Source organism: Trachurus japonicus, chromosome 24, assembly GCF_045865225.1.
Source record: "Trachurus japonicus isolate A0001 chromosome 24, Traja_1.0".
In the NCBI taxonomy this organism is placed as follows: Eukaryota; Metazoa; Chordata; class Actinopteri; order Carangiformes; family Carangidae; genus Trachurus; species Trachurus japonicus.
The window spans coordinates 30,493,836-30,520,121 of NC_140930.1; the positions used below are offsets into that span (position 1 = coordinate 30,493,836).

Here is a 26,286-nt window from a genome sequence, read left to right on the forward strand (position 1 = left end):
CTCGTGTAAAAACCAAACGTTTAGTGAACCGAATTCAACTCAAACCTTTTCATCTAATTGTTTTCGTGCCTCATTAGACTTATTTTAATAGGTTCCTTCCCAGATTTCAGCAATTATCTTGGTGAGTAGGACTTTATCACTACCTATGAGAATGACGGCTGACATAAAACCCAATAATAAAGAGGAATTATTATTAAATTTGTCACAGCAGGAAAGGCACATCCTTTCCTCATGATGAATGGACTGTCTGTCTGTCTGAGAGAGAGGAGAGAGCCAGTTTCCTCTGTGCTTCCCTTCTCGCAGCCACACACTCATACTATACGAACTATACTAACTCAGGAGCTGACAGCCTCGTTGGTCTCAGGCCATCCCCTAAGTCCAATTAGCCCAGCATTTCTTGTTCCAAAAACAGAGTCAAATGAACTTTTTGGATCCAAGAATCTCAGCATTCTCAGTAATTGCTATTGAGATCCCCCACAATCCCATCAACAGATTAAGGCTGTATCTTTTACTTCTATTGATTTTGCTTTGGACCAGGGAGAGTCTTACTAAACTTTTCAATAAAAAATCTACTTAACATGATCTCAAGTCATTTTTAAGCTTCAGGTAACCAGGTAATGTTACACCTGTCGGATTTCAAGTTGCTACTAGGGGTTGAAGCCTAGGAGGGAAGACAGTCCTCTTGTTGAGGTGGTCAACAGTGGTCTTGCTAACAATATTTGGGTTAAATAACTACACACTACTGAACATTTACAACACAATGAAATGTAATACCTTCACTACTGTATAAGGCCATTGTTAAAGGTGTACAGAAAAGAAAATTGAATTTGAGCCCACTCTGGGTCATAAAATTAGTGTAATAACTCATCTATCAGACGATGTAGGCCAAACTTTGTGCAAAATTCTATTTTTGAGTAAATCCGTGATGAAAGTGTGTATTTTAGTGTAGTTTTTTTTTTTCGTATTGGATAATGCAGGCGCACGGATTATACGTCAGCCTGTACACGATTCACTAGCCACTGATATTGGATCCGTAATCCGTCATTCAAACGTCTGAGACACGCACACACACACGGAGCTCGGGCTCGCCCCAAACTTTGAATATCCCGCCCGCTCGATAACGACCAATCAAATTCATTTTCCTTACTCGGGTAAACTCGTGTTGCAGCTCGTGACAACTCGGCGCGACAAACGGGACAAACGGCCATTTCTGTACATCTTTAAAACTTTGGCAAAACTAACTTGCCCATTGACATCAGTGATGTTGGGGGCTGCTAGCCCCACATAGACTAGTGTTGATCCACTGTGAGTGTGGCTAGCAGCTAGCTAGACAACATCACACATTCACACCTACTTAAAGGTCGCCAGTAAACATAAAGTGTATGTCTAACTGTAGTTGCACACTTGAACACCTGGACAGAACACAGTGAGTCTGAACCCAACACCTTCTGGTTCTGGGTTCACAACACGGACTTAGTGCAGATTTTAAATCAGAGCAGGGCCCAACCCTAACCCTGATGTCCATCATCCAGGACACTGGCTAAACATTTGATTGATTGATTTTATTCATTTTAGCCAGGGCATCCTTGAAAAAGAGATTGTTAATCTCGACAGATTTACTCCTGTATAAAAAAAAGGTTGGATAAATAAATAAATAAATACGATTTATTAAGTTTCCTTTGAAAAAATTAAAGCAACAACTTCCTTTCTACGTACATTTATTCAAAACCGAGCATTTGGCATCACTTCATGCTAACTGCGGGTTTTACCTTAATAATTTCATAGTAGCTCCACTGCTGCAGTGGTCATTTTCCTCTCTTTTTGCATCAAAGTCAAACAAGTACATCTCCTCCATCTACCTGTAAAGTGAGTCTACATTTAAGCCAAGGTGGGATCATTGTCATCAGCCCTCGCTGCCTGCTGTGCTCAGTCTGCTGCTTCCCTGAAATAAGTGATGACCTCAGCCACCAAAAACCAGCATCATCATCATCATCATCCCCATACACTCATATAATAATGACGACCTATTCACACTTACAGGAAATGCCATTTCCCCCATGATGCCTCTGTGCTGCATTCCCCTCCCTCTCTGAGCCGCTCTCTCCGACTTGAACAGAGACATCCCAGACTCTGCCTTGTGTTGATAAGCAGTAAAGACAGAACAGCATTAAATAAAACATATTTCCCCTTTGTTGATTCTCTCCTGCACTCCTCCCTCAGGAAGGCAGCTCCATCTGCCGCAGTCTGTGACGTGATGCGTTCATGGGCCATACACAGGAGACTTATGGCTGCTATTTAATCACCTCTATGTACAATGTGATGCCCGGGGCCAGGTGCATCATACACATGAATTAACCATGTATTTTTTTTAACATCACAGTATCAAATTCTGTTATTTATAGATGAACAACATTTGCTGTGGTCTTGTAGACTGCATGTTGCTTTGCCACAAACGCTGCATATATAAACATGTGTCTAATCAGATTGTTGTTGATTTGTTAGTCTGGCCAGCACACTGACTTCCTAGGAGGATGCTGTCGCTCATGGGGAGGAGGGAGAGAAAGGAAACCACCTCTGTCAATCCTCTGCTTTCAGCTCAGCAGCAGCTCAGACAGAAATAGAAACGTCCATCAGACAGCTGACGCTCTGTTGTTCCAACGGTAACAGCATCGATACCGTGATCTTCCACTGTGTGTTGGCCACTCAATGTCACATATTGCTCTTATGTAACACATGTATTGACATGCTTCCCATCAGTGAGTCACATTGACCTGCTGTGAAATGAGCCGGAACATACAACCACGACCTTGACCTTTTCTGAAAGTCCCATGGATGTTTTGGTCACAAATTAGTTTTTTGTTTCTCTACAACTGTGGTCAGCTGTTCTCAGTCTGGTTCTCCAATCCCTGCTTTTATTTCCATGCATTTAGGTTCAGTTCTGTGTGATCTTCTTAGCTCAACTGGCAACATAAAGTATATTAAGTGACATGACAGAGAGTAGACATGCGATGTAGATCTGTGATTTGATTTCCACCTATAAACCAGGATGTTTATTACATCGAGGTCTGGTCTTCTATTGCCGGCTCCCGCTGCTGTTGTTATTCGAACATCATTGAGTCGCCATTGTCGACTCAGTTTACAGCCATTAGTGCATTTAAATTATGTGACTGTGGTAACAGCAGACAGAGGCTGCAATGACTGTCTGTCTGGAAATGTGAGCAAACAGCAAAGGAAAGTGATATGTTGTGTGTAATGAATGCAATGTATGAGGCCTTTCAGTGTGACTGTTTGCAGTGTTTCTGTCTCTCTGAGCTCAGTGCAGTTTGGTCATTCCCCATGGGCTTCGGCTGGCAGGCAACGACGATGCCCAGAATAATGCACTGAGTCATCTTGCTCATTATCAGACACACAACACCACCACAGGTAGAAACTGACACAGTAACACCACCAGGTGAAACAAAACATTTAACCACTCAGTCTGTTGTGTTCCTCACTGTTTTTGTTTGTTTGTTTTTAAGGGTATCTTGGGGGTTTTATGCCTTTAATTGACAGGACAGCTGTAGAGAGACAGGAAATGGGGAGACAGAGAGCGGGGCAATTACACGCAGCAAAGGGCCACCGGTAGAATCAAACCTGGGCCGCTGCAGTGGGGACTATGACTCTGCATATGTGGCGTTTGCTCTACCCACTGAGCTAATCAACGACGATCCTCACAGTTACTCAGGGTGCTATCAATGTAATGATATAGTATATCTCACTATTATGTCTCTGACTGTGATTTAAACAATTGCATTGATGTTTGTCTTTTTTTATGATTTCAATCTATGAATTTTTTGTACCTTATTTCCATTGTCTCTATTTGATACTGATTACTTTGTTCTCTATCTCCTCATTTTTGCTCATTTGCTCATATAACATTGATTATCTATGCACTTTATCTCCTTTTTTTCTCTATGTTTATTTGTTAGCCATAGAAAGTTGTTTTGTTGTAATTAGTGACAGGGGCGGAACTTATGTACAACCCAATCGGCTTCGTTCCCTCCTTGCACCATCAAAATGTGTGCTAAATCTAAACCTAAACCCATAATCAAGGCAAGTCCTGGTTAAATCATCTATTGACACTGTCCTGTTTTGTTAAACAGGAGTCCAGGAGGACTAAACGGTTCTCAAGTTGGGCCAACAGAACTGCCTCCACTTCCTGTGTTCCCTTTCTCACAAAGACGTCTCCATGAGACCGCAGAGCCCTGCAGTTCTATTATCTGCTATCTTATCCACCATCAATCCAGTCAGAAAGAAAAAAAAAACAGCTGCTGGAGATCATCTGCTGATTATTAAGCTGTGGTGAAAGGCTGAATTACAACCAGTTGAGACACTGAGCTCAGGCCGCCGGCGTCTTCCTCAAGACTCTGACAGAGCAGCTCAAATGATCATGCATCCAATATACAGAAATGAACATTGATTGTTGTTGTTCTTTTGTTTATTTGGCCAGTCATTATATGTTGAGACTGAACACATCAGTCAAATATCCACAAAAAAATAGTTTTCCAACAAATGACTGTGATTCTGCACAACTCTCCTTTATAACAGTCTTGCACTATGTATGCTGTACAGCCACCATCCATCCAAACCTTCATTTATTCAGAAGATAATAACTCACTTTGGAACACAAACCAAGCAACTATTGAGTTTCCCCCAAGGTGTATTTGCCATCTTTGTTTAGCAGAAAAACAACAACTTTCCAAGAGACAGGGTTGGCAGCTCTGACCTTGAATAGTGTTTTCAAGAGCATTAACCTGATACAAATCTCTGGAGAGTTTGAAGAGAAGGAGAGAGATAGAGGAAAGTGGATGGTGATGAAGGATCCAGAGCTTATGTTTTTTTCCTTTTATGTATGTGTGTGTGTGTGTGTGTGTGTGTGTGTGTGTGTGTGTGTGTGTGTGTGTGTGTGTGTGTGTGTGTGTGTGTGTGTTCTTAGTAAATTACAGCATGAGTCTGATGCCAGGCAGACCATGAGGGGCCATTGAGTGAGGTTACACATGTGAGGTCGTCTGAGAGGCTGAAAACAAGACCGTATCAGATCTGGGTTTGTGAAACTGAGCTGCGCACACTACATATGAACAGTTTAACCTCTATAGAGGAGAATATTTCTCTTTGTTTTCAGTGCTTATGTAATACTGATCACAAATACATTAGTGGGGTGTGGTCAACCACTGCTACTGAGAAAGTGGACTTACTAACCTTGCAGCTACTAGCTCTCATACTATACAGGTCAATAAGAATAGAGAGACCAAGGTCAAACATCGTTGCGTCATCACAGTGATATTTTAAGTATCATCTCTAATCACACATCTAATCACCCTAACACTGTGATAGGCACCAAGACTGAAACAATTGTTTGACATGTGGAAAGATTTTTTAAATAACTTTGTAAGTTACAGAGAATGCAACTTATATTAATTCACTCATGTTATTCATGAGCATGTTTTTTATTCATGAGAAGAAAAAAAAGAATCTCTGCTAATCTCTGAAATTTAGATTTAGATAAGAGCTGTTCCTGTGAAAATAATTTTTGATTTATGACTTGGTGGAATTGGACCTTTAAGCAAATGTCACTTTTAAGGTGTGAGGCCTGGGGGTTGTAATACTGGTCATAATGAAGACATATTGTTGTATAACTATTATGAAAAATATATGGCACTTGGCAGGAAGTATCCCAATAATTTATATTACTGAACACTGGCCCAAAAAAATCTGCAAAAATTAATGAATAAAATGATATCAAGTGAAAAAAATCAACAATTAAGTCTGATTTTCAGTGTTATTTTTGTTTTTGATGATTTGTCTGATACTGTATTGTATTGTATTGTATAACACCCAAAACAAGACAATTGTATTTTGGGTTAAACATCTATGAAATATTGGAAATCTTGGCCCAATCTTATAGCTACATTTCAAACAACATAATAAATATAATAAAACAAGAAAAGACTCTCATCTATTGCTCACAGTTTGTCTCAGACCTCAGAGGGACAGAAATCTGATCCAACGTTGCGCTATTTCCTCCCTCCATTTTCCAAAAATCTTTAGAGCAGAGAGAGGCTGCAACAGTGAGTGTAATTACTGCTTGAACATCAAATCGTCCTCCTAAAGTGAGCTTTTTTCTTTAGTGTGGGGAATGCAGCTGAGCCACAGGGCCTGGCTTCAGAGGGACACACCAGAACGCTTTCCTGGCAGATTAGATTTCAGTGGGAGAGGGATGCAGCAGGGAACAGAGTGTACTACGGCTTGTGACAGAGCTGCAGACAGAAAATATGTTAAGACAAGGGCCACACTTCCTTCCATCCATCCATCTACCCATCAGTCCACCCCACCCTACCTGTGGGTTGTCCTCCATGACGCAGCGGATCTTCTCCACCACGTCGATGCGCCGCTGTCGGTGCAGGGCGTTGATGAGCTTGGCCAGGTTGGCGTCGCTGTCCCGGATGGTCCAGTGCTGCAGCGCCGCGTACGCCCGCTCGTGATCCGACGAGTAGCCGTTGGAGAAGGCCGCCACCTCGCGCTCCGTGGCGTTGGCCAGGGACTGATAGATGTCGATCCACTGGGTGCCCACGTGGGCCGCCACCAGCTTCAGGATATCCACGCCTGAGCAGAAGGAGACACACAAAGAGAAGCTCATACAGTGTTTGTCATCATTTTCAAAACCACTAATCAACCATGCATTGCAAAAAAAAAGAGAAATAGAAAAAGAAAGAGAAAACAGGACTCGTGATTGCTCCATTTCCTCCTAATTGAAGAATGTAGGCCAGCAGCTGTAACCTGTGTTAACAGGATGCAGCAGTGAAAAAATTACCTAATTCCTAGCCCCAGCACCATGCTCCATACAGTACAGCATTGTTCTCTTTCAGCCAGTCACCCTGAACATTTATAACTGGAGGAAACTGGATTTTAATCTATGACCTGTTTCTGTTTATAGTTTCAATCATTTTCTTGGCTACATACACATACATGAACTGTTACCTGGCTGACTGAGAGTGATTATGGATTATGTTATGTATTATGTATGATTATGTTATGTGTTTTTCTTTTACTTGAGTCATGTATCACTCACTCCTTTCTTATTTTTCTACTAAAAGTACACATCCCATGTGGATATTAACTTCATGTTTCTGTGTTTTGTGCACATTGACTTGACTTAAAATGTTGCTAATTATCTGACTTTTGTCATATTCACCAGTGAGGAGTGGCACTTCTAATTTTGTTCTATGCAGACCATACTGTACAATGACAATAAAAGTTTTCTAATTCTATTTCCTCTCGAGTTTTATCTCCTCCCGCTCATCCAATGTACCTTACATGACCACATCACAGCATATTGTCTACAACAGTGGCTCCAAAGGGATTCCAAGATAAACTGATTGGCCAATGGATGGATTACAGGGCAGGAAAGGTCATAAAATATACTTAGTCTGCACAGAAGCATGTCTTTTAGTGACTAGTCACACATTTAGGTTGATTTCTTTGTAAATAAAAAAAAAAAGTGGATAGTGACCCCTTAGTCATGAAATGAAAGTTACAGTAAAAGGAATAAATCATCGTTGTTCTAAAACTTCTCAGGTCATTTGGTTGCAGCTTGCATGCAAGCACACTTTGTTTTATTTTTAAAGTTCTAAGTTTAGAAAGCACTGGTCTAAAGAAACTGTATATGCAAGTTGGTCTGTGTATTATTTATAAGACCACTCCGTCAACTCTACATGTCAAAGTCAAGTAAGGTGAAGATGTAGTTCTCTGCCAGTGAGAACTTGTACTACATCTTCGGTGGCTCTGGAGGAGAAGTTACGTGAGTTCAAGTTGGTTGGAAGTTATTTTGGGGGCGTTTATCTGTCTTCAATTGACGAGACAGTGATGACAGACAGGATTATGATGGGTTACGATGATGAATACTGGAGCTTGACCTACTAAGATATGAGTGAGGATGAAACATCAAGATCTTGGCCCTTTGCTGTTCCATTTTGTGAGTCTGTCATTTAGGTCCAGACTGAACAGACCTACTAAATGGATTGCCAAGGAATATCACACATTTATCCATGGGAACCAGCTGACTGTGGTGATCCCATGACATCTCCTCTGGCTCCATCAGGAGGTTCAGATTTGTGGTTCTAAGTGAAATATCTCTGCAGCTGTTGAATGGGATTGCACACACAGTCATACGTTATAGGATAAAATGCAATAACATTGGTTAATCTAGAGCAAACATCATGTCCAAAGTTTACATTTTTCCACTCCTGGTAATTATTTGGGTGACATTGATAAAAGCAAAGCAGAAGTTCTGTTGCTTCAACTGCAGCACAGAAAGTTTTCATCGTCAGCGTGTCCAATGGAGTCTTAACACCAGTGGCACTCTATGAACTTGGACAAGTGAACTGGTTCACCTTTAAACTAGCTTCTCAGCTTTCCACACACATGCTCAAGACTGCACACAGACACACACTATAACACACAGGGTGATGCAAGAGACAGTGTGTCAGCTGCAGTAAAGACTTCTTTTAGCCACACGGCCATTCATCTTGAGGACAGACAGCTGTTGAGCTGCTGCTGCTCTGTGGGACGAGACATCAAACACATCAGGTTTGATCTTGTCCTCATCGTTCAGGGTAAGGACCGAAGAGAAGGAATCCAGCTCAGCACTGGCTCACACAGTGGAGAGCTCCATGTGTTCAAAGTAGTACTACAGTACAGTAGGAGTTATTAGCAGGATTCATTAGCATGCTAAGCATGGTTCCTCTTTGAAAGTTCCACCAACTTTCAAAGAAAATCATGTCCTGGAAATCTCAGTCACATGGTCTCAAGAATGTTAAGTTGTGAAACCAGGACAAGAGGTCAAAGATTTTATGGGAAGAGGTCAAAATATTTTTCAAGTCCTTGTAAAGCATGTTGGATTGATAGACCTGTCAACACTTGCTGATATTCACATCAGCTACTGGAGCTGAAGGAATACCAGAACACGCGGGCAGGATTACAATTTGCACATGCGACATTCAAAAACGTCTATTCTGTGTTGGTTCGGACCAAACTGTTCAAAAGAGCAAAGTCCAGTTTCAGGATAATCTTCACTGCCTCAAACTACATCAGTTGGCAGTCGACTACTTGCTCAATCACTCTCAACATACTTAGGGCCTGTCACCATCACATAAGTAGAGAGCAGCTCATATAGTGCCAACATATAGAAGGGATAACCTCTGTTAATCTGATCCCTCGTCGGTGCAACAACTGTATTGACTGTATACAGCCCGTAATTATCACTGTTTATTAGTTTATAGATGCTGTTAGATAGCTAGTTTACCTTCTGACCTTGGTGGAACACTTTCAGGCTTCTTGGTCTTTGACAGGCAGCCAGTTAGCACATGGCTCCAAGGGCTTGGAAGTAGTTCTGCTACTTACACTTTGATTACAGATGAGCACACAGTCTGGACTGGTGTTCATCATCAGCTATTAGAAGTCAAGGCAAGTGCAGCCTCACTTTTCTATGAGTATTTAAACTGTGTCACAGTAAATGTCCGTCACACTTCACGTTGATCTGTCTTAACACACTTTCTGATTTGTCTTTAGCCTTTAATACAGATTTTTTTCCCCCGAGCAGCTTCTCTCCCTCACAACATCCTGCTGCCTGTTCGGACTGCCTCTGCTCCACTTCCTCTCAGACTGTTATGTGACTTGACAGTGACTCGGATAGAAATATAAAGGCTGACTCATCTGTTCGTCTTGCAAAAATATAGAGGCCCCCCATTGTTTTGTTTGACACAGAAAATCCAGTGCTGATAGGCACATGTCCTGTGTATGCACTACCCATGCTTACATGGGTTTTTTTATGATAAATGCTTGATGTATCAGCGATGGTGATAATGAGTCACTGATATGTATTCAACATGACAAATGATGTGTCATCAGAGGGTTTGATATGACAAAAGAAGATTTCTATAGTTCTGGAGTGTTTAGAAAGTAGTCACGGTGATGTACATGAACATGAGTTATCTCTTAACTTGACTTAACTAGGTTTTTCTGTGTCATTTACCAACTGGCTTAAATTATGGAACAAATCATTTCACTACAATTACAGTTAATATAAAATATTCAAGCTGTCCTGCCACCTCTGTACATCAAGTTATGATGTTCATTTGAATTAGCCTACAATAATAACTGTCAGGTGTCCACCATATGCCCATGTCTTCTACTATTAAGGAAGGAAGGGAGGGCAATTTGTAGAATTAACGAAACCATATTCTTTACTCTTGCTTTGACTGCTGCTGTTACAACGGAATTTCCTATGTGGGCTAAATATAAGTATCTGACGTTTTATCTTGTCTTAGATCTTGTGTGAACTATGAGCTTGATTTCCAGCTTTCACTTTCACTGAAGAATGTCTGCAACATATAGCATTTAGCCACAGGTGTCCTCTCTTTGGGGAAAATAAACAGAAGCTGCCACATTTTGAAGGGAAACATTTTGGTAAACGCTAATGAGCTTTATTGCTGAGTTATGAGACCTGATGACCTAGCATACAGAAGTAGTGAAAACAGCCAGCCTAAGTGTGAAACAGAATTTACAAGGTGGTGGAATTTGATATCTTTGAACAGGGCCAGGCTAACTACCTGTGAGGTGAAGTCTATCTGCAAAAAAAAGAAGAAAACGTTTGTGGTGTCGCACCACAGTTGAGGTTAGTAGACTTTGCAGCAATAGTAAAGGTTGTGATTCGGGTAAATTTTAGTTCAGATTTAAAGGGACAACGAGGAGTTTGTATTTGGTTATAAAAAAGGCTCATATGAATCTATGCTACCCACACTTGTAAATGGGTCAATTTTCGATAAATATATCGTTTTGTCTCTATCGTTATTTTGTTGTTATTATTAGTGGTGGAAATGCTGGGCAAGCCGACCAGCATTTCCTACTTAAGGTTTCACTGACGCGGCCTCGCGGGTCATGGGAATAACGCCGCCGAATCGCCGTTTATGGTCGGAAGTACGACGGTATTTGATCGTCTTCGAACCTCCGACTTTCATTCTTGATCAATTACAGTAAAACATTCTTGGCAAATGTTTTTGCTTTAGTCCGTCTTGCGCCGGTCCAAGAATTTCACCGTGCGCGTGGAGGCTCATGGGAAATGTAGCGTGAAAACACTTTGCTTTCCAAAACTCCTCGTTGTCCCTTTAACTAAACTAAGTCAGCACTTATCGAACTTCAGAAAAAGTAGAAGAACTTTATTTGTTCCCATTAGGAAATTGGTTTCCGGCATAACCGTGGACATATAGACACCAAATTAAAAACAACATAGTAGCCTAAGACTAAGCATAAACACACACAGACAGCACCATAGAGCCAACTAGCTCCTCACGCCTTGAATTAAATACTTTCATGGACTCACCAAACTGTTTGGATGCTATGCTTGTAATTAATAAAATTGGTAGCAAGATTGGTTTCAAAGCCAAGGTATCAGTTTCAGTGCCGATTTAAGAATTTCTGGATAACAATCGCCAGTAAACATAAGTTAAAAAAAACACTGGACCCTTGTGCTAAACTAGGTTAGCTAGCTGCTGATGCTAGCCACATTATAAACATGTCAAACATTTGACTCATCCCCAGATAATGCCATCATGCCCATGTCTTCTACTATTTGGGAAGGGAGGATGATCTGTAGAATTCACCAAACCATATTTTACTGTCTTGTTCCACACGGCTGTTAAACTTCCTGAGCATCAACACAGATTAATTCCATAATCAGGCTGATCCCTGATTAATGTCTACTGTAGCAAACATGCTAAGTGCATAAATCCCTGATGATTCAGAGAGACTGGACGAGAGAGATTAAATGGACGTTAGCCAGGCTTCACACACACACACACACACACAGACATGCATGCACACGTAGGCCATGTATGCACACAGAAATGCAAGCACACATGAGAGCCCGAGAGCCAAGTATAAATATGCACGTGAAGCCTGCACACATGCTTGCATACACATGCTGACGGGGCCAAACACACTATATGCATGCAATGCCCATACACTCATTATCTACACCAGAACCCTCACATGAACCTTAATCCTGAACTGACTCTCTGCAGAAGTGAGAGCCAGCTTTATTTGACCTCATTTGTCAAAGTGTCCTCACTTCAAAATGACAAAATGCTCAAAGGTAAGAGTAACACACACACACAGACACAATCTGTCACTCTATCCCTTACTCCTGCTCAAAAATAATGAACTTGTGTCAGTCCTAAAGCGGGATGCTGGACCTCGCGTGCCAGCCTTCTGGGCGCAGAGAGCCTGTCGACTCTCATCCACCTCTCTGGACAAAACACACAGAGACGGAAAAGAAATCCTCCTGCTCTGCACGCCTCACTGCCACTGGTAGCCGGCTACGTTGAAATGACCTATATATAAGTCTCGTGATGATTCAGTAGGCTATGTCAGCCTGCAGATGTGTTTACGTTTGCGAGGGAAGAAGCTGCATTGAGTGTTTGTTTGTATGCATTCACGTGTCTGTCGTAAGCTCTTTAAATGTCAAACAGCAATAGCATGAAATGTCAAACAACAGCTACTTGCTGTAAGTTTCTGGTATTTATAGAAAATTGACCTATCAAACTCTCCTATTAACTACAGCAGCCCCAGAGGGACAAACTGCGTCGAAGGTGTTTCACCAGAGGCGAGTGTCATTTTGGCATAATGAGCTTTTGTTGACATTTGTGGTGCTGGAAAGTAACACTAAAGTGTCATCTCCCATCTGAGACCAATTATGTGTTGAGAATTCCTCATCCTTTTCAGCAGTTTGCGTGATAATGACGTCTGTTGTGACATTAATTACTTTGTCTTTTCTATCCACAGTCAAATTACAGAGAGCTTGTGCAGCTCCTGTCTTAGAAACGATAAAAGCTCTGTGGTGCTCTGAGCTCTGATTGAAAACAAGAAATAAAGCAGGTCATCGTTTAATGAAGATAAATCTGAAATGTTTTTTTATATGGGAGAATCCAATGTGCAATATCAACATCAATATGTTTTATTATTCTGAATTAGTGTTTAAATGTAAAGTCAGTCAGCAAATAGGCCTATTTTGTGAAAATCCATTCATCATTTCACTACATCTTAAGTGTTTCACAGTTACTGTTACCAGCAATGTATTCTACTGTATGTTACCATGGTGAGATTCAGTAAACAGCACTAAACACAAAGCTGAAGCTGAAGGGAATTTCTTTAGCTCTGCAGATGATGTCATAAACGACAGCCTCATAGTGGCCCTCGAAGAAAAACCCATCATAACATTTCATCTTCACGGTGCTGTATACACATCTGCATGCTGAGCTGATAGCTGAGTAGTGGGCCAACCAACAGCAACACTGTCATCCCCAGAGCCACACTGCTTTTATGACTAAAAATGCTAAACGGCTGTCGGTTCCTGTTTTTTAAAAGTGAGAAACGGCAGCTTTTCCATTTCATATCACAGTGAACATATTGAGTTCCCAACAGTGTTCTGGCTTAAACACATTGGATTGAATGATGTGTATCTGTAGTGGAATAAAATGAAGTGATGTAGCCTATCTAAGCAAAACATAATACAAAGTTCTCCAAACAGTGAAGCAGAACAGGTGCTGACTAAGATCCTCTACAGTGGTTCTCTGTGTGTGTTTCTCAGTGCAAAGTGGTGGGTTTTTTCTCTCAGTTGCATTGAATCTTAATTGCAATAACGTGACTGTGAGAGAGTTAATGACGAAGTGGAGACATCCTGCTGACCCTTCCTCCCCTCTATCACTTCCTCTGTCACACCTAAATTAATTATAGCCAGAGATAATGTATTGCCTCTCTGAGTCAACAAGACTTTTTAAGTGAATTCTGTCAGAGCGTTCCTATTTTCTTTGTTGCCAAAATGAATAATCAGTGTCACAGGAGTGGATGCTTTTTCCAGAATTTACTTGTTTTTGACTTAATGTCTAGCAATGTTGCACGAGATTGACAAAAAGTATTATAGGAATAGTATGGAGGGTGATCTGTGAAAGTTATACAGAAGACAGACAATTATCAGCCTGACCCTTAAAAGGAAGATGGAGATGCAGATGATGTCCTTTGTGACTTGTGTCCGATGAAGCATAAGGAGGATCCCAAGTCTGATTACAGTACACGCAATAACCCAAGGAGGTCACTTCCTGTAGCAAGTTGTGTGCCCTTGAGGAAGGGTCAAATAAATACTGCAGTGAGCTGAGTGGCTAAGAAACTTGGATGTAGAGGACGGCAGAAGTTAGTATTGATGTCAGCTCAAAAAAAGATCTTATAGTGGTGAGATGATATGATTTGACTTCCCTTGTTTTTTGTATATATATATTTTTGGGTTGTCACGCCTTTATTAGATAGAACAGTTGAGAGAGACAGGAAAAGGCCAAATGCTCAAAGGTCAAGCGGGTTGTCCACTGACTGCAGGGTTAGTAGTTCGATCCCCAGCTCATCTTGTCTGCATAAGACACTGGACCCCCCAAGTGGCCGTCTACCAAACAAGTGAATGTCATGCCATCACATCGCATTCAGAGAAAAATGTTTGTCAGGAACAGACATTAAAGGGACATTGTGTAACTTCTCCTGTTATCTATTCATGAAAAGATTATTTGGTTCAAAAGTATGTTTTTCATTAATCAGTAATCCCCCCCATCAACAAACTGAAGTGTTCCTTTCAGCTCTGAATTTGCCGTTCATATCATTCATATCTACATGGAGCGGGTAAGCTCGGTGCTGGCTGCCATGTGGTGTCACCATGTTTTTATGTTCAGTGGCAGCGTGACGGTAGGAAACCACGGAAACTCAGCAGAGACACCGGAGCTGTCGGCTCAGGTCGAGGTGGCGTCTGTGAAAAGTCACCGTGGTAACGCAGTGAGGAGGAATGGAGCGTTACACTGATGCTGCATTCACGTGCAGTCGGGCAGACGGCCGTCGGTAACAAACCAGATTTTAGTCACAGAAGTGGAGAGAAAGCCGGTAAAACGTGGGTCAGGTAAACAATACCACATCGCCATGACAACATATTGTCACGTGTATTGTTTTGCCTCGTGCTGACGGACCACTTGTTTACATAGAGGCTTGTTTATGCCGTTACGTGCAGTGGCTGTCGTCCGTCTGCCGTCTGCCCAATTTCACATGAATGCAGCATGAAAAATACGATTAGGTTGCTTGTGATATACAACCGCAATGCTAGATGGGGGTAATTCCTACACAATGTACCTTTAATTCATATTTCTACACGATGCAGGACCGTGTTGATTCAAGAGAACAATAAAGTTCTATTCAAATCAAACAGAGAAAAATACGAAATGTTGAAAAAAGAACCCTTTAAGTGGTATCCCCTCCCTCTGCACCCAGTTATTGTGTGTAACATGATGTGAAGCAGGGTGCTGTGTGCGTCAGCATCTTTTACAAATACCTTTCTGTTAATCACATGTACTCTCTCAAGTTCAGTCCAATTTGGGAACACACAATGGTAAATTGGGGAAATGTGTGCGGGAGCACAACAGGCGCTGCGTACCTCCAACCAGGCAAGAACGCCCCCCTCCCCAACCTCTGCTCTTCACAATCAATCCCAGGCTGAAGTGAGAGCAGGCTACCCCGGCCCACCCTGGTACTGCACAGCGCAGTATATTCTAACACGTGGCTCCCTGCTGGGCTTGGATGTGGAACCTGGCATTATTAACAGTGTGGATGTTTAACGAGAGAGGATGGTGGGCAGGTAGAGTGTTGTTTTCCTTCATGTTTTCCTCCACAATCTGCATCCTACTTTGGAAATATATGTTGTAAATAATATGGCTGTGACCACACGAAGCGCAGCCATGCCTTTATCTCATGTGCTCTTAAAGGACTCTAATGGTGTTTTTCCATGTTTATGACCATTAACTGCACACAGCGTACACTCTGCTGCTGAACAACAAGGTTTTGGATTGATTTACTACCTCCAAGGCTGCCAGTGGGGTTTTTATTCATTTCACTGAAGTGTGAAAATCAACTTGGAGACATTTTAGTAGTTGCACTGGGTAGGCAATCCTCATTCTGTTGCTTTAGTTTCTGTTTGCCTTTCTGTCTGTAACTACAGATGACTGATAGTCATTGTCAAAAGTGTATTGAAAACTACAGCAGAGTTGCAAATACACTGACGGATGTCATTAGACATGTTTAGCAAACACTAGAGTAACCATACAGTCAAGATACATGACTTGATTTCATCCTGGATGGAGAAGAGTCAAAACTGTGGAGCATCGATAATACTTGAACATTGAGATCTGATTTTTGACAGTCTTTCAATTCTTGGATCTGTTCAAAAGATTATTTCCTGACCCTTTTTCATTGGCTGGTGCCCCACAAGTATTAAATTACATCACTGTAGGAGGTTATGTCTTGGTTTGTTTCTCAGAAGGATTACATTTACATATACATTTACTCATTTGGCAGATCCTTTTATCCAAAGCAACCTACAAGTGACAGACGCCATAAGAGCTACTGCAGGAAACCAGGATTACATGAAAAACAGTGACCCATTTGCACTGAATTTGGTAAAGAGACAGGGGATGGGCCAATGACAACTCATTACATTTTGGGGCACACCTGAATCATTTACTATGAATGACTTGAATTTGTCCGAGTGTCGCTCTCCATTAGTTGCATAAACCACTATCAAGGTCCGTCAAGGCTTGTTAGGCCTCAGATAATCATGTCTCCTAAAACATGCCCAGAAAAGGTGTTACATACTTGATCCTGTAATTGTACCCCACTTTTAGCCGCACCCTTCTCTAACACTCTTGGACAAATCTGTGATATCTGTGTCTCTTCGTCATCTTGATTAGATGGATAAATAATTATAGATGTGCACACCATGGGGCGATGTCTCCCTGAAGGCATTTGTGGAGTCACACACGGAAACTCACAGATTCTGTTGTTGTTCATGCAGAGAACATCAATGCAGTGATACAATCGGAGTAAGGTCAGCTTATTGTATCCTCAAACTAACCTTTGTACAACATTTTTGTGATTCCCTTTTATTTAATTTGACTGCTGCCTTTCATTTCAGATAAACAAATAATTCTTCCAGATTGTGTGTGATAAAAATCTGACCCATGGCCCTGGAAAGCCCCATTTAGTCCTGCTGTGAAGAAGTAGCAGTTTTCACGACTTCCTGACCGGCTCTGAGCAAACGCCAAGTACTGTATGTGTGTGATCTGTGCTTTGACATTTCCCTTCCTTTTCTCCTTTATTGCCCAAGTGTTTTAACTACTCTAGTAAAGGGGCATTACAACCTTCAAGGGGAGCCAGCCATGCACCTTGGAAGGATTAAGAAGCTGTTTTGTTTTATGTTCCAGAGAGTAAATAGCAGTGTAAAATGCCTGTTTGGGTTGTGCATATGTACAATCTCCACGTAAATGCATACACATGGGCACAGATTACTCACCCAATCAGGAGAACACACACACACACACACACACACACACAAGCACACAGAAGTCTCAACACACACATCTAGTTATGCTTCCACAAATATTTACCCGTTGTGGCAGCAGTTACTTCCAACCAAACAGTCATTTCATAAACACAAGCATCATTATAGAAGTTCTTTCATATTATGTAGTTGTCATGGGAAACACCGTGCATTGAAACCTATGTTTACATATACAAACAGTCTCTAGTGGTTGCGTGACTGATGACTCTTCTTTCTCAGAAGTCAATGCAGCAGAACCCCGACATTATCATTCTGCAAAAATGGGCGCACATTGTGTAAACAAGTTGCTTGGTAGAAGTGGTCCATCATCAGCATAGCAGCTTTAACTCTACAATCAGCAACAGCATCATTAACGCCAGAATAAGACAGAGGAATAAAATATATCAAATTGAAATGAAGAGTCTGTTCCACCAAACACTTTTTTTATTGTTTCTTTTTATGCTGTTTTATGCTCTTTTTAAATGTTTTGCACATTGAGTAGCCTTGGTATACCATAAAGATGCCTTGCCTTGCCTTTACATTTTAACATTTAACTGCTGGCTGTTTTCACCTGCAGTCGAGTTAGTCTCTTAACGGTGGACAATTTGGCCTTTTTATGACTTTATTCCACGCAGACACAGGGGAGAAAAGACAGGAGACAGTCAGGGACAGACATGCAGATAATGGTCCAACTGACCAGAAGTCGATCAGGTGACACTCAGCTTAGTTATTTGAGCTGAGTTATATAAGGTGTACTGTACACCCTCACCCCACACAAAGTGTCTTGGATGGTAATGTTGAACCTACCTATTTTGTTCACTTCAGAGAGTCTAGTGGCTTTCAAGTTTAGAGACAATCCAGTGATTTTATGAAACTGAATACGTAGGGGACGTTGGATGCTGCCAATATTCAATAATTGTTTAAATACTTGAGTTGTTGGAATTATTTTCAGTTGAAGACATTTGAATTATTTTTGTTGCAAAAACAACATTAAAAAGTCATAAACTGAGTTTTATTTCAAATTTTCTTTCTTTTTGGCCACTTGAGGGCAGAAAAACAAGCTGAAAGCAACATACCGAGACACTATCACCTTATGAAGTTGTTAAACAAACTTTAACAATGAGCTACTTATTCACACAACCAGCAAAAAGACATCACTATTAGCATTCAACTGAAGTTTGTCCTTCTCAGCTCAGCTTTGGTCTCCACCGATGCCTCGCTCTGCTTCTAAATCAGCCACTCATTCAGCAGCCAGCCGCTTCTCCACCTTTTCATTCTCTCTCTTCATTTCCTTCCCTCTATATCTCTCTCTCTGTCACCCTGTAAGACACCCGACTGACCCACTAATGTGTCTTGCCAGCCCAACAACAACCCTGATGCAGCTAAAACCAGATTATTCCAGTTCTCTGTGGTCAGTCACTGAGGGAGCAGAGAGAGGGTGGCGGGTGGCTCGGCTTCATCACGGCACACACACACACACACACACACACACACAAGCGCGCGCGTACACACAGTTACAAAGTGAAGACTCGAGCACGAGGTGTCCCCTGAGTTTGGGCCTCTCTCTCTCTCTCTCTCTCTCTCTCTCTCTGTGAAATGGAGAGCTCAGCTGTGGGGGCAAAATGTTCTCTACTTGTTGATAGCTGCAGTGTCAAGAGACAGGAGCAAAGAGAAGCTGAACGGGGTAACAGCGGTTAAAGAGAGAGAGGTGACGGTGAGAGTTTCGTCTCTCGATGAAAAGCACAAAGAAGAAAAAGTGATGAATGGAAATGAAGAAAATGAAAAGAAAAATGAGGACAGATTGAACACAGACAAAAAAAGAGAGATGGTGGGTATGAAAGGAGGTAGAGATGTGAAAGACTCAGACAGACTCAAAGCAAACAAATAGGACAGGAGGGAAAATAGCAGGGGGTGAAAAACAAAGGAGGAAGAGGAAATGAGTAAAAGTAAAGGTAGGAAGTGACAAAGGAAGAGGAAGGAGACACCAGGATGAAATAGGAGAAGTGAGAACAAGCGCAACCTGAGTGTGTGTGTGTTGGGGGTGGGCATGCAGGGACAGCAGGGTGGGACTACAACAGGGTCGTGTCCTCTGTCCTCTGCACCATGTGCTGGTGGGACAGGATTGATTGGATCAGATTCCCACAGTGGTGCCTTCACATCAACAGATGGCTCCGCTGCTGCTCAGCTGAACCCACGCCTGTCACTGCACCAGAGTGAGACATCCAGTGCGTCACTAAGAGGCCGTGACCCCCCCACCCCCAACAACACCACCACCACCATGCTGCATAGGACATACAGAGTGACCACATCTGCTGACTGCTGTGATAACACACCCTCTCTGCTGGGATGTCATGGTGTTGCACCTTGCTGAGGATGCAACACTGCTCCTGAGATTGTTGTAAACATGTTGACATTTACTATATGAAACCTTCAGTGGAGCACTGCAGCACTCTGACCAGGAATATTTTACTTATTCCAGGGCCTGCCAGTGAATTTGAAGGTGCAGAGGATTCATAATGATGTAGTTTTGTATTTTTTCCCCAATCTTTTAAATAATCTGATTATGTTGTGTATACATAAATGAGATGAATGCTGCATTTTATGTAATTACTTCCAGAAAAATAGCATCTCATCACCAACCAATGAAACAATATCCCAGTTCCAGTTCTTGATATTGCTGTCTGTTTGTTCCATTATCAATACAATACACTAATTGAGCTCTTAGTAGGCAGGATTAAGAACATCAACATAATTTCCCCATAAATCTTATTAGCCGGCCCCTCTATATCCAGCTGTACAAGATGTTGGAAATTAATGTTAAAGGACAATCCCAAGCCGACATGTTTGTAAAACTAGATCTAATTCAAAGTCTGGCAGAGTCTCGCGCAAGACCCAAGTTGACGCGCTCGGTGTGTTTACGTGCAGTCGGAAGCTCCTGTTTGTGTCATAAACACAGGAATATCAACTCTTGACTTGCTTGAAGTAAATAAACTTCTGGGTGCATGTTTGAGTAGCCATCTGACGCTGTCTGTGGAAAAAAATTGCGGCTTTGAGGGATGTAAACAGCCTGCAGCGGAACTTCAATCCGCTCCCATTCATCGCTGCCGTGGCGATGCGGGGACAGACACAACTACCGCAAAACAGGAGCAATTAAAAAAATGAAGAATCTTCAGATTCCTTCTTTTAGACCTAAAATAGTTGAAGAGTTGAATTTGCCCGGAATTCTCCTTTAAGAATTGAACTTTCACAATTGAATTCATTTGAAAAATGTCAACTGATCCCATTATCTCCATGTTGACATTAGATTACATCAGATATTATAGTTACTACTGATTGGTTAGGGCAAAATAAAATGACCACTCCATCCCTCACGCTAAAATTTCCACTAATTTTGGCAACAATCAACAACTCTAAAACTCAATAAGCCCCAACCTAAGACATGGAGCATTTCAGCTGTTCTGTACATACAATGTTGGTCATCAATCTGAACCCACTAGACGCTTTCACTAGAACCATTCTTCGCAGACATCAAAGAGAGAGCGGACTCACCCTGTCCGTTGGAGTAGTAGATCCACTTCTCTTTGACCTGCCTGGGCGGAGCAGCCGGTTTCTTCTGGATGGCCTTCTCCATGATGCTGCTGGGATCCTGCATCGGGCCCTTCTTCAGCACCCGAGAGCTGCGCTTCACGCTGCACACCACGATGACCACCAGAACCAGCAGCAGCAGCAGCACGATCATCCAAGGAAGGTGCTCGTTGATGTCAAAGTGGTTGTGAGTGCTGGGCCTCGGGGAGCCCCTGCGAGTCGGCCTGTAGAAACTGGAAACCCCGCCTCTGCCACCTCCGCTCCCCCCCTGATCGGCTACCTTGTTGATACCTGTCCCACCTCTGACTACCTCTGCACCCTCCACACCCTCCATCGCCCGTCTGTTGGGCCCGAGCACAGGGTCCGAACCGGGCTGTCCCCGCTGTTGCTCGCGATCCATTGGCTGCTTGCGAGCCGGGGGCCGTGGAGTTCTTGGGGGATCGAGGTTGAGCGGGGTGGGAGTGCCAGGTTGGGTAAGGAGCAGCCCCTCGGCACGGTGGTTTTCCCCACCTGGGCTTTCCCTCAGCTGAATGGTTGCCAACTGGCTGTAGGTGCCTGTGATTAGCAGAGACAGGGTGATGGATGGAGACACGGAGACAGCAGGTAAGAAGAAGAGAGATGAGAACAAAGGGAACAAAGGGACAAGACAGTGCAGAAGAACAAGATGGGAGACAACAGAGAGACAGAGTGAGAGAGGGAGAGAAAGAATTAAATTCACTCACTGCTTAACCCAGACAATGAAAACAGACGGCATCACAGGAGGGAATTCTAACACTTTAATCCATGCAAGCAATCTGGCACACAAACAGAAGAAGGAACAACCTCCTCTTCTGCTCTCACTCATCTGCTTCATTTGCTGACTTCAGGTCGGCTGCTGATACTGGTTTTATGGGGATATCAGTGTTGTTAGACAACAATCTAAGAGCCAATCAGAAATTTCTTACAACATAGTTATATTATTTAGATTAGACAATTGCATTTGCAGAAAAGTTTACATTTAATTTACTATGAATATGCTGGCAAAGTGACACACATCATTGTGGCCCAGGCCAATATGAAGGACAACTTCACACAGGTGATGGCTGCAGAGGTCAGCTTCAAAAACATAGGAGTCATGATCTTAATCCAATTTATAGCAGAGCAAGAGGACTACTCAACTTGCTCAGTCAAAGGTGGGATTATACCACATCCTTAAAAATATAAACTAATCATGATCAAAAAAGAGTAAAATAAAAGTTTAACTTTTTTAAAGTATATCTTTTTTTGGCTTTTTTGCCTTTATTTGATAGCACATAGTAGAGACAGACAGGAAGGGGGAGGCAGAGAGAGTGGGAATGACATGCAGGAAAGGTCTGCCCGACGCGGGATTCGAATCGGGGGCGCCTGCGTTGAGGACTGTAGCCTCTACATGGGGCGGCCGCTTTAACCACTGCGCCACGCACCGCCCCAAAAGTTTAACTTTTAATTATTATATAATTATCAATTTCAATATCAACCAAAACATACTGTATGTACTGTAGACCATTAATACTACTTTATAATGATTTTTATTTTTTGTATATATATGGATGGTCTTTTTCAATTATTTATTCTTATTTATTAATTTACCTATTATGATTTCTATTTTTTTTTCTTATCAATTTTCATCAATTTGTTAATTTTGTCTTATTTATCTTATTTTATTTTTGAGAGAGTGCGTGGGTAAACCCATCTATGACATAGCCTACTTAATCTTAAATTACCAAGGGTGGGAGGAAGGGTGGATGGGGTGGGGTGGGTGGGAAGGTTGTTCATTTAAGTTCATTGAATGTTATTAAAAAAAAGGAAAAAGAAATAATACTCCTTGTATGTACAGTACTTATGTACTTTATGACTGTCTGGCATTTGATAAATAAAAGTTATAAAAAAAACAAATATCCTACACAGAGCGGTGTCAGAGGTCGTAGAGCTGCTGCCACGTGCAGTGATGTTCATCCTCACGTGCACAAACACCTCACTCTAAAGTCTGACATCGATTACACTGGCAGCAGCACATCAGTCAATATGCTGTAGAATTATAGTCCAAAAGTGACACATTGATTTGGGTGACTCCGGTCTGTTTCCATCCCTCGGCAGACTAGTCATCTGAAAACTCTGTGTATTCCCTGAACTGTCCCCATCTGCCTCTCCTCCTTCTGCCGCGCTCTGCCCCAGCTGTGCTCCTCTTGGTAATCTCTCAGCAGATCAGCTCTGAACTGCTCACCCCACAGTCCAGTCCTCAAATAAGTTTAAGCAAGGGCAAATCTAATCACACTCTGGCTTTAATTAAGGGAATTTTAAGGAAAAACAGTAAGAATTGGTTGAATTAGCACCAAATCAGAAAAGAACAGTTAGGACTCTCCTGTTTAACATTAAAATCAGCAGATATAATGTTTTTGAATGGTAACTGTATTGGCCAGTACAGTAGATATTAGTCATTAACCTGCATTGGTGTTGCTGCTAATGGGACCGGTGTTGTAGTTTATAAATGGTCTGCGGAGTGTTTTTTAGGATTGTCACCTGGATGTGTGTTAATCCCACTCATCCTCTTATCACAGGTGCAGGTCTAATCCCTAAATGAAGGCTCGTGTTTTGGCTGGCAGCATCAAGTCTGTATATGAATGTGAGGTCAAAATGACAGAGAGCAGGAGCTGGTGAATGTTTCAGTTTCCAAGTTTGTTGGGACGTGGGCCTGGCCGCCATATGCCACAGGATCGGCATATGGCCAGTGCTGGTAATGTGATTACTTTTTTTAGTAACAAGCATAAGGGATTATAATTAAAAACAATCACAAGTTAACATTACAGGCACTAATCCCCATAATACTCTGCTTTAGTCAGCTTGTTTGCTGTCGTCCTGGGAGATAACACTCACGCCGGGCTCATATCACCATGCACAGATTTGTTTTTCCCCCATCAATTTTCTCCTTAACTTCTGGTGGTTTCTATTCATCCAGTAATTTAATTTCTTCTTTAGTCTGTCCTCATTTTTCAGCTTTCTAGATGAATGAATCAATTTCTTTCACAAATTGGTGATTTACTGTTGACAATTTCCACAGGAATCTTTTCCAATGCGGAAACTTTGATGGAAGTGGAAGTGCTTCAAGATGACAGATGAAGAAATGTGATTGTTAGAAAATTAGCAGAGGGGGTCGCAGGTGTTTTCATGCATATTATATGGTAGCCCTTAAATAATAAATAGTCATGCAGTAATCGAATTTGAGGTAGAAAAAAAAAGAGAAAAGAAAAAAAATGTAATGATTCTACTGTGTCGATTTAAAGTCATATTGCTCAGGAATAGTAGGACTTTGAGTTTTGTAGCAAAAACAAACAGTTTAGTTTGGAATAACTCATTAAAGGGACTATTTGTACTAATTTTTCCGCTGCTATGTTTTCTTGCCAAGAACGAGTGGTGGTGGTGACAGACTGGAAGCTACAGTGAGTCACTATCGGAAAGTGACAATAGAAGTGAAGAGTTTACATTTGCATTGTTTTCCACCTCTGGAGACAGCTGGTAGTAAGTTTCTTCATTTCTTCTAGACTGGTCAGTGGAAAAACGTCTCATGTTAATGGCTTTGTAGGGACAAGAAACCTGTAGCCTCTTTTGATCTTTTTTCAGTGTTTTCCAGATATCACTTCATTTATCCATTACAGCAAATTCCCTGCTGAACCACTGTGGTTGCTGGGAGATCTTAACATGTTGTGAATTACATAAGGTGAATAATAGTTTGGCTTATGTCGCTGCTGTAATTGTTGTGTTGAGACACTTACAGTATGGCGCCCCACTATTACCACCACTAGTAAAGGACAAGTAAAGAAAACAACAGTCACGAGTATTATCATCCCCCCCCCCAACCCCCACAGCACAGACAGGGTCAGATTGACCGGCCATCGATCCAATGCCAGCACAAACAACAGTGACAGTGTTCTAGGTGTCTGTGAGGGGAGGTGGGCTGCGCTGGTGATTCTGAGAAGTGACCAGTGGGCCGACTAAGAAGAGGGTGATATAAAAACACTAGCTGATGAGGAAGGGAGGGGGACAGATGGAGAAAGGGAGGACAAAGGGGGAAAGCGGAGGAGTCAGAGAGGCAGAGGAAGACAGAAAAAACCCATAACTCCTCCTGACGGCAAATAGTAGCATTCCTGAGATAGGGAGCTGCCACCACTTTGTTTCCTTGCCTACGGATGTCCTTCACTTTGGGGATTCCCACAGGAAAACTATGTGAGTCATTGATGTAATGAGACGGCAACAGCAACTTGAGCAATAATAAGCGAAGCTATGCAAGGACATCCAGTCAACACACTGAAATCTGAACATGATGTGGCTTCCAACAGTGATCTGACAAACGCTTGTTGCTTCCAGGAATAGAAGGATTACAAATGAAGGATGGAGCTGGGAATGGTAAAGTGGTGGAATTTACAAAAATTACAAACTTTTTTTTTTTAACATCCATGTTTATGTGCTGGTAGGTTCACTTTACAGCTAAGTACAAAGAGCGCTGAGCTAGCTGGTTAGCTACCCACCTAATGGATTCAGCTTTATCAGCACACAGACATGAGGATAGCATCTTCTGATATATTTAGAAAGTGAATCTAATCTAATGAGTTTACTCCCCTCAGTGTTGAGGTCACCATTACATTGAGATTGAAGAGGAAAGTACATCCAGACTTGGTCTGAATTGTCCAATTTCACGAGTTACCTCATTTGAACATCATCAGGAATAATAAGAACACTATGAAACAGACAGTCACAGTATTTAATCCAAATAATAGTGTTAAAGGGATAGTTCACCCAAAATTCAAATTTTCAAATTATCTACTCACCCTCATGTCAACTAAGAGCTGTGAGAAGTTTCAGAGTCCTCCGTTCCTTCTCTGAGTTACAGGGGGGTCCGCGCAGCAGTATTTGTCCATATAATGGTTGTCAATGGATACCAACTTTCTTCATCCAAAAAGACACACCAAAAAACATCCAAATACCTCCATACTGCTCGTCTGTAATGTCCCTCTTGTATTGAAGCCCCGACATGAGAAATTGTCCCGAAAAAAATTTAATAAGTCTATATTTTAAGCTTGTTTGTAGCGGAAGCTCCCAGTGTCTCAGTTCACTGCTCTTCCTGTGTCAGTGCAAAACTTCAATACAAGAGGGACATTACAGACGAGCAGTATGGAGGTATTTGGATGTTTTTTGGT

At 41.9% G+C, this 26,286-nt stretch overlaps 1 protein-coding gene across 1 annotated transcript in view; it reads right to left on the reverse strand.

Moving 5' to 3' along the window:
• tnfrsf21 (tumor necrosis factor receptor superfamily, member 21) overlaps positions 1-26,286 on the reverse strand; it is a 49,587-nt gene that overhangs the window by 10,289 nt on the left and 13,012 nt on the right. The window contains exons 3-4 of the mRNA XM_085770457.1: positions 21,041-21,631; positions 6,377-6,642 (exon numbers count right to left, since the gene is read on the reverse strand). Coding sequence (XP_085626583.1) covers positions 6,377-6,642; positions 21,041-21,631 — 857 coding nt within the window. The remainder of the gene's footprint in view (positions 1-6,376; positions 6,643-21,040; positions 21,632-26,286) is intronic.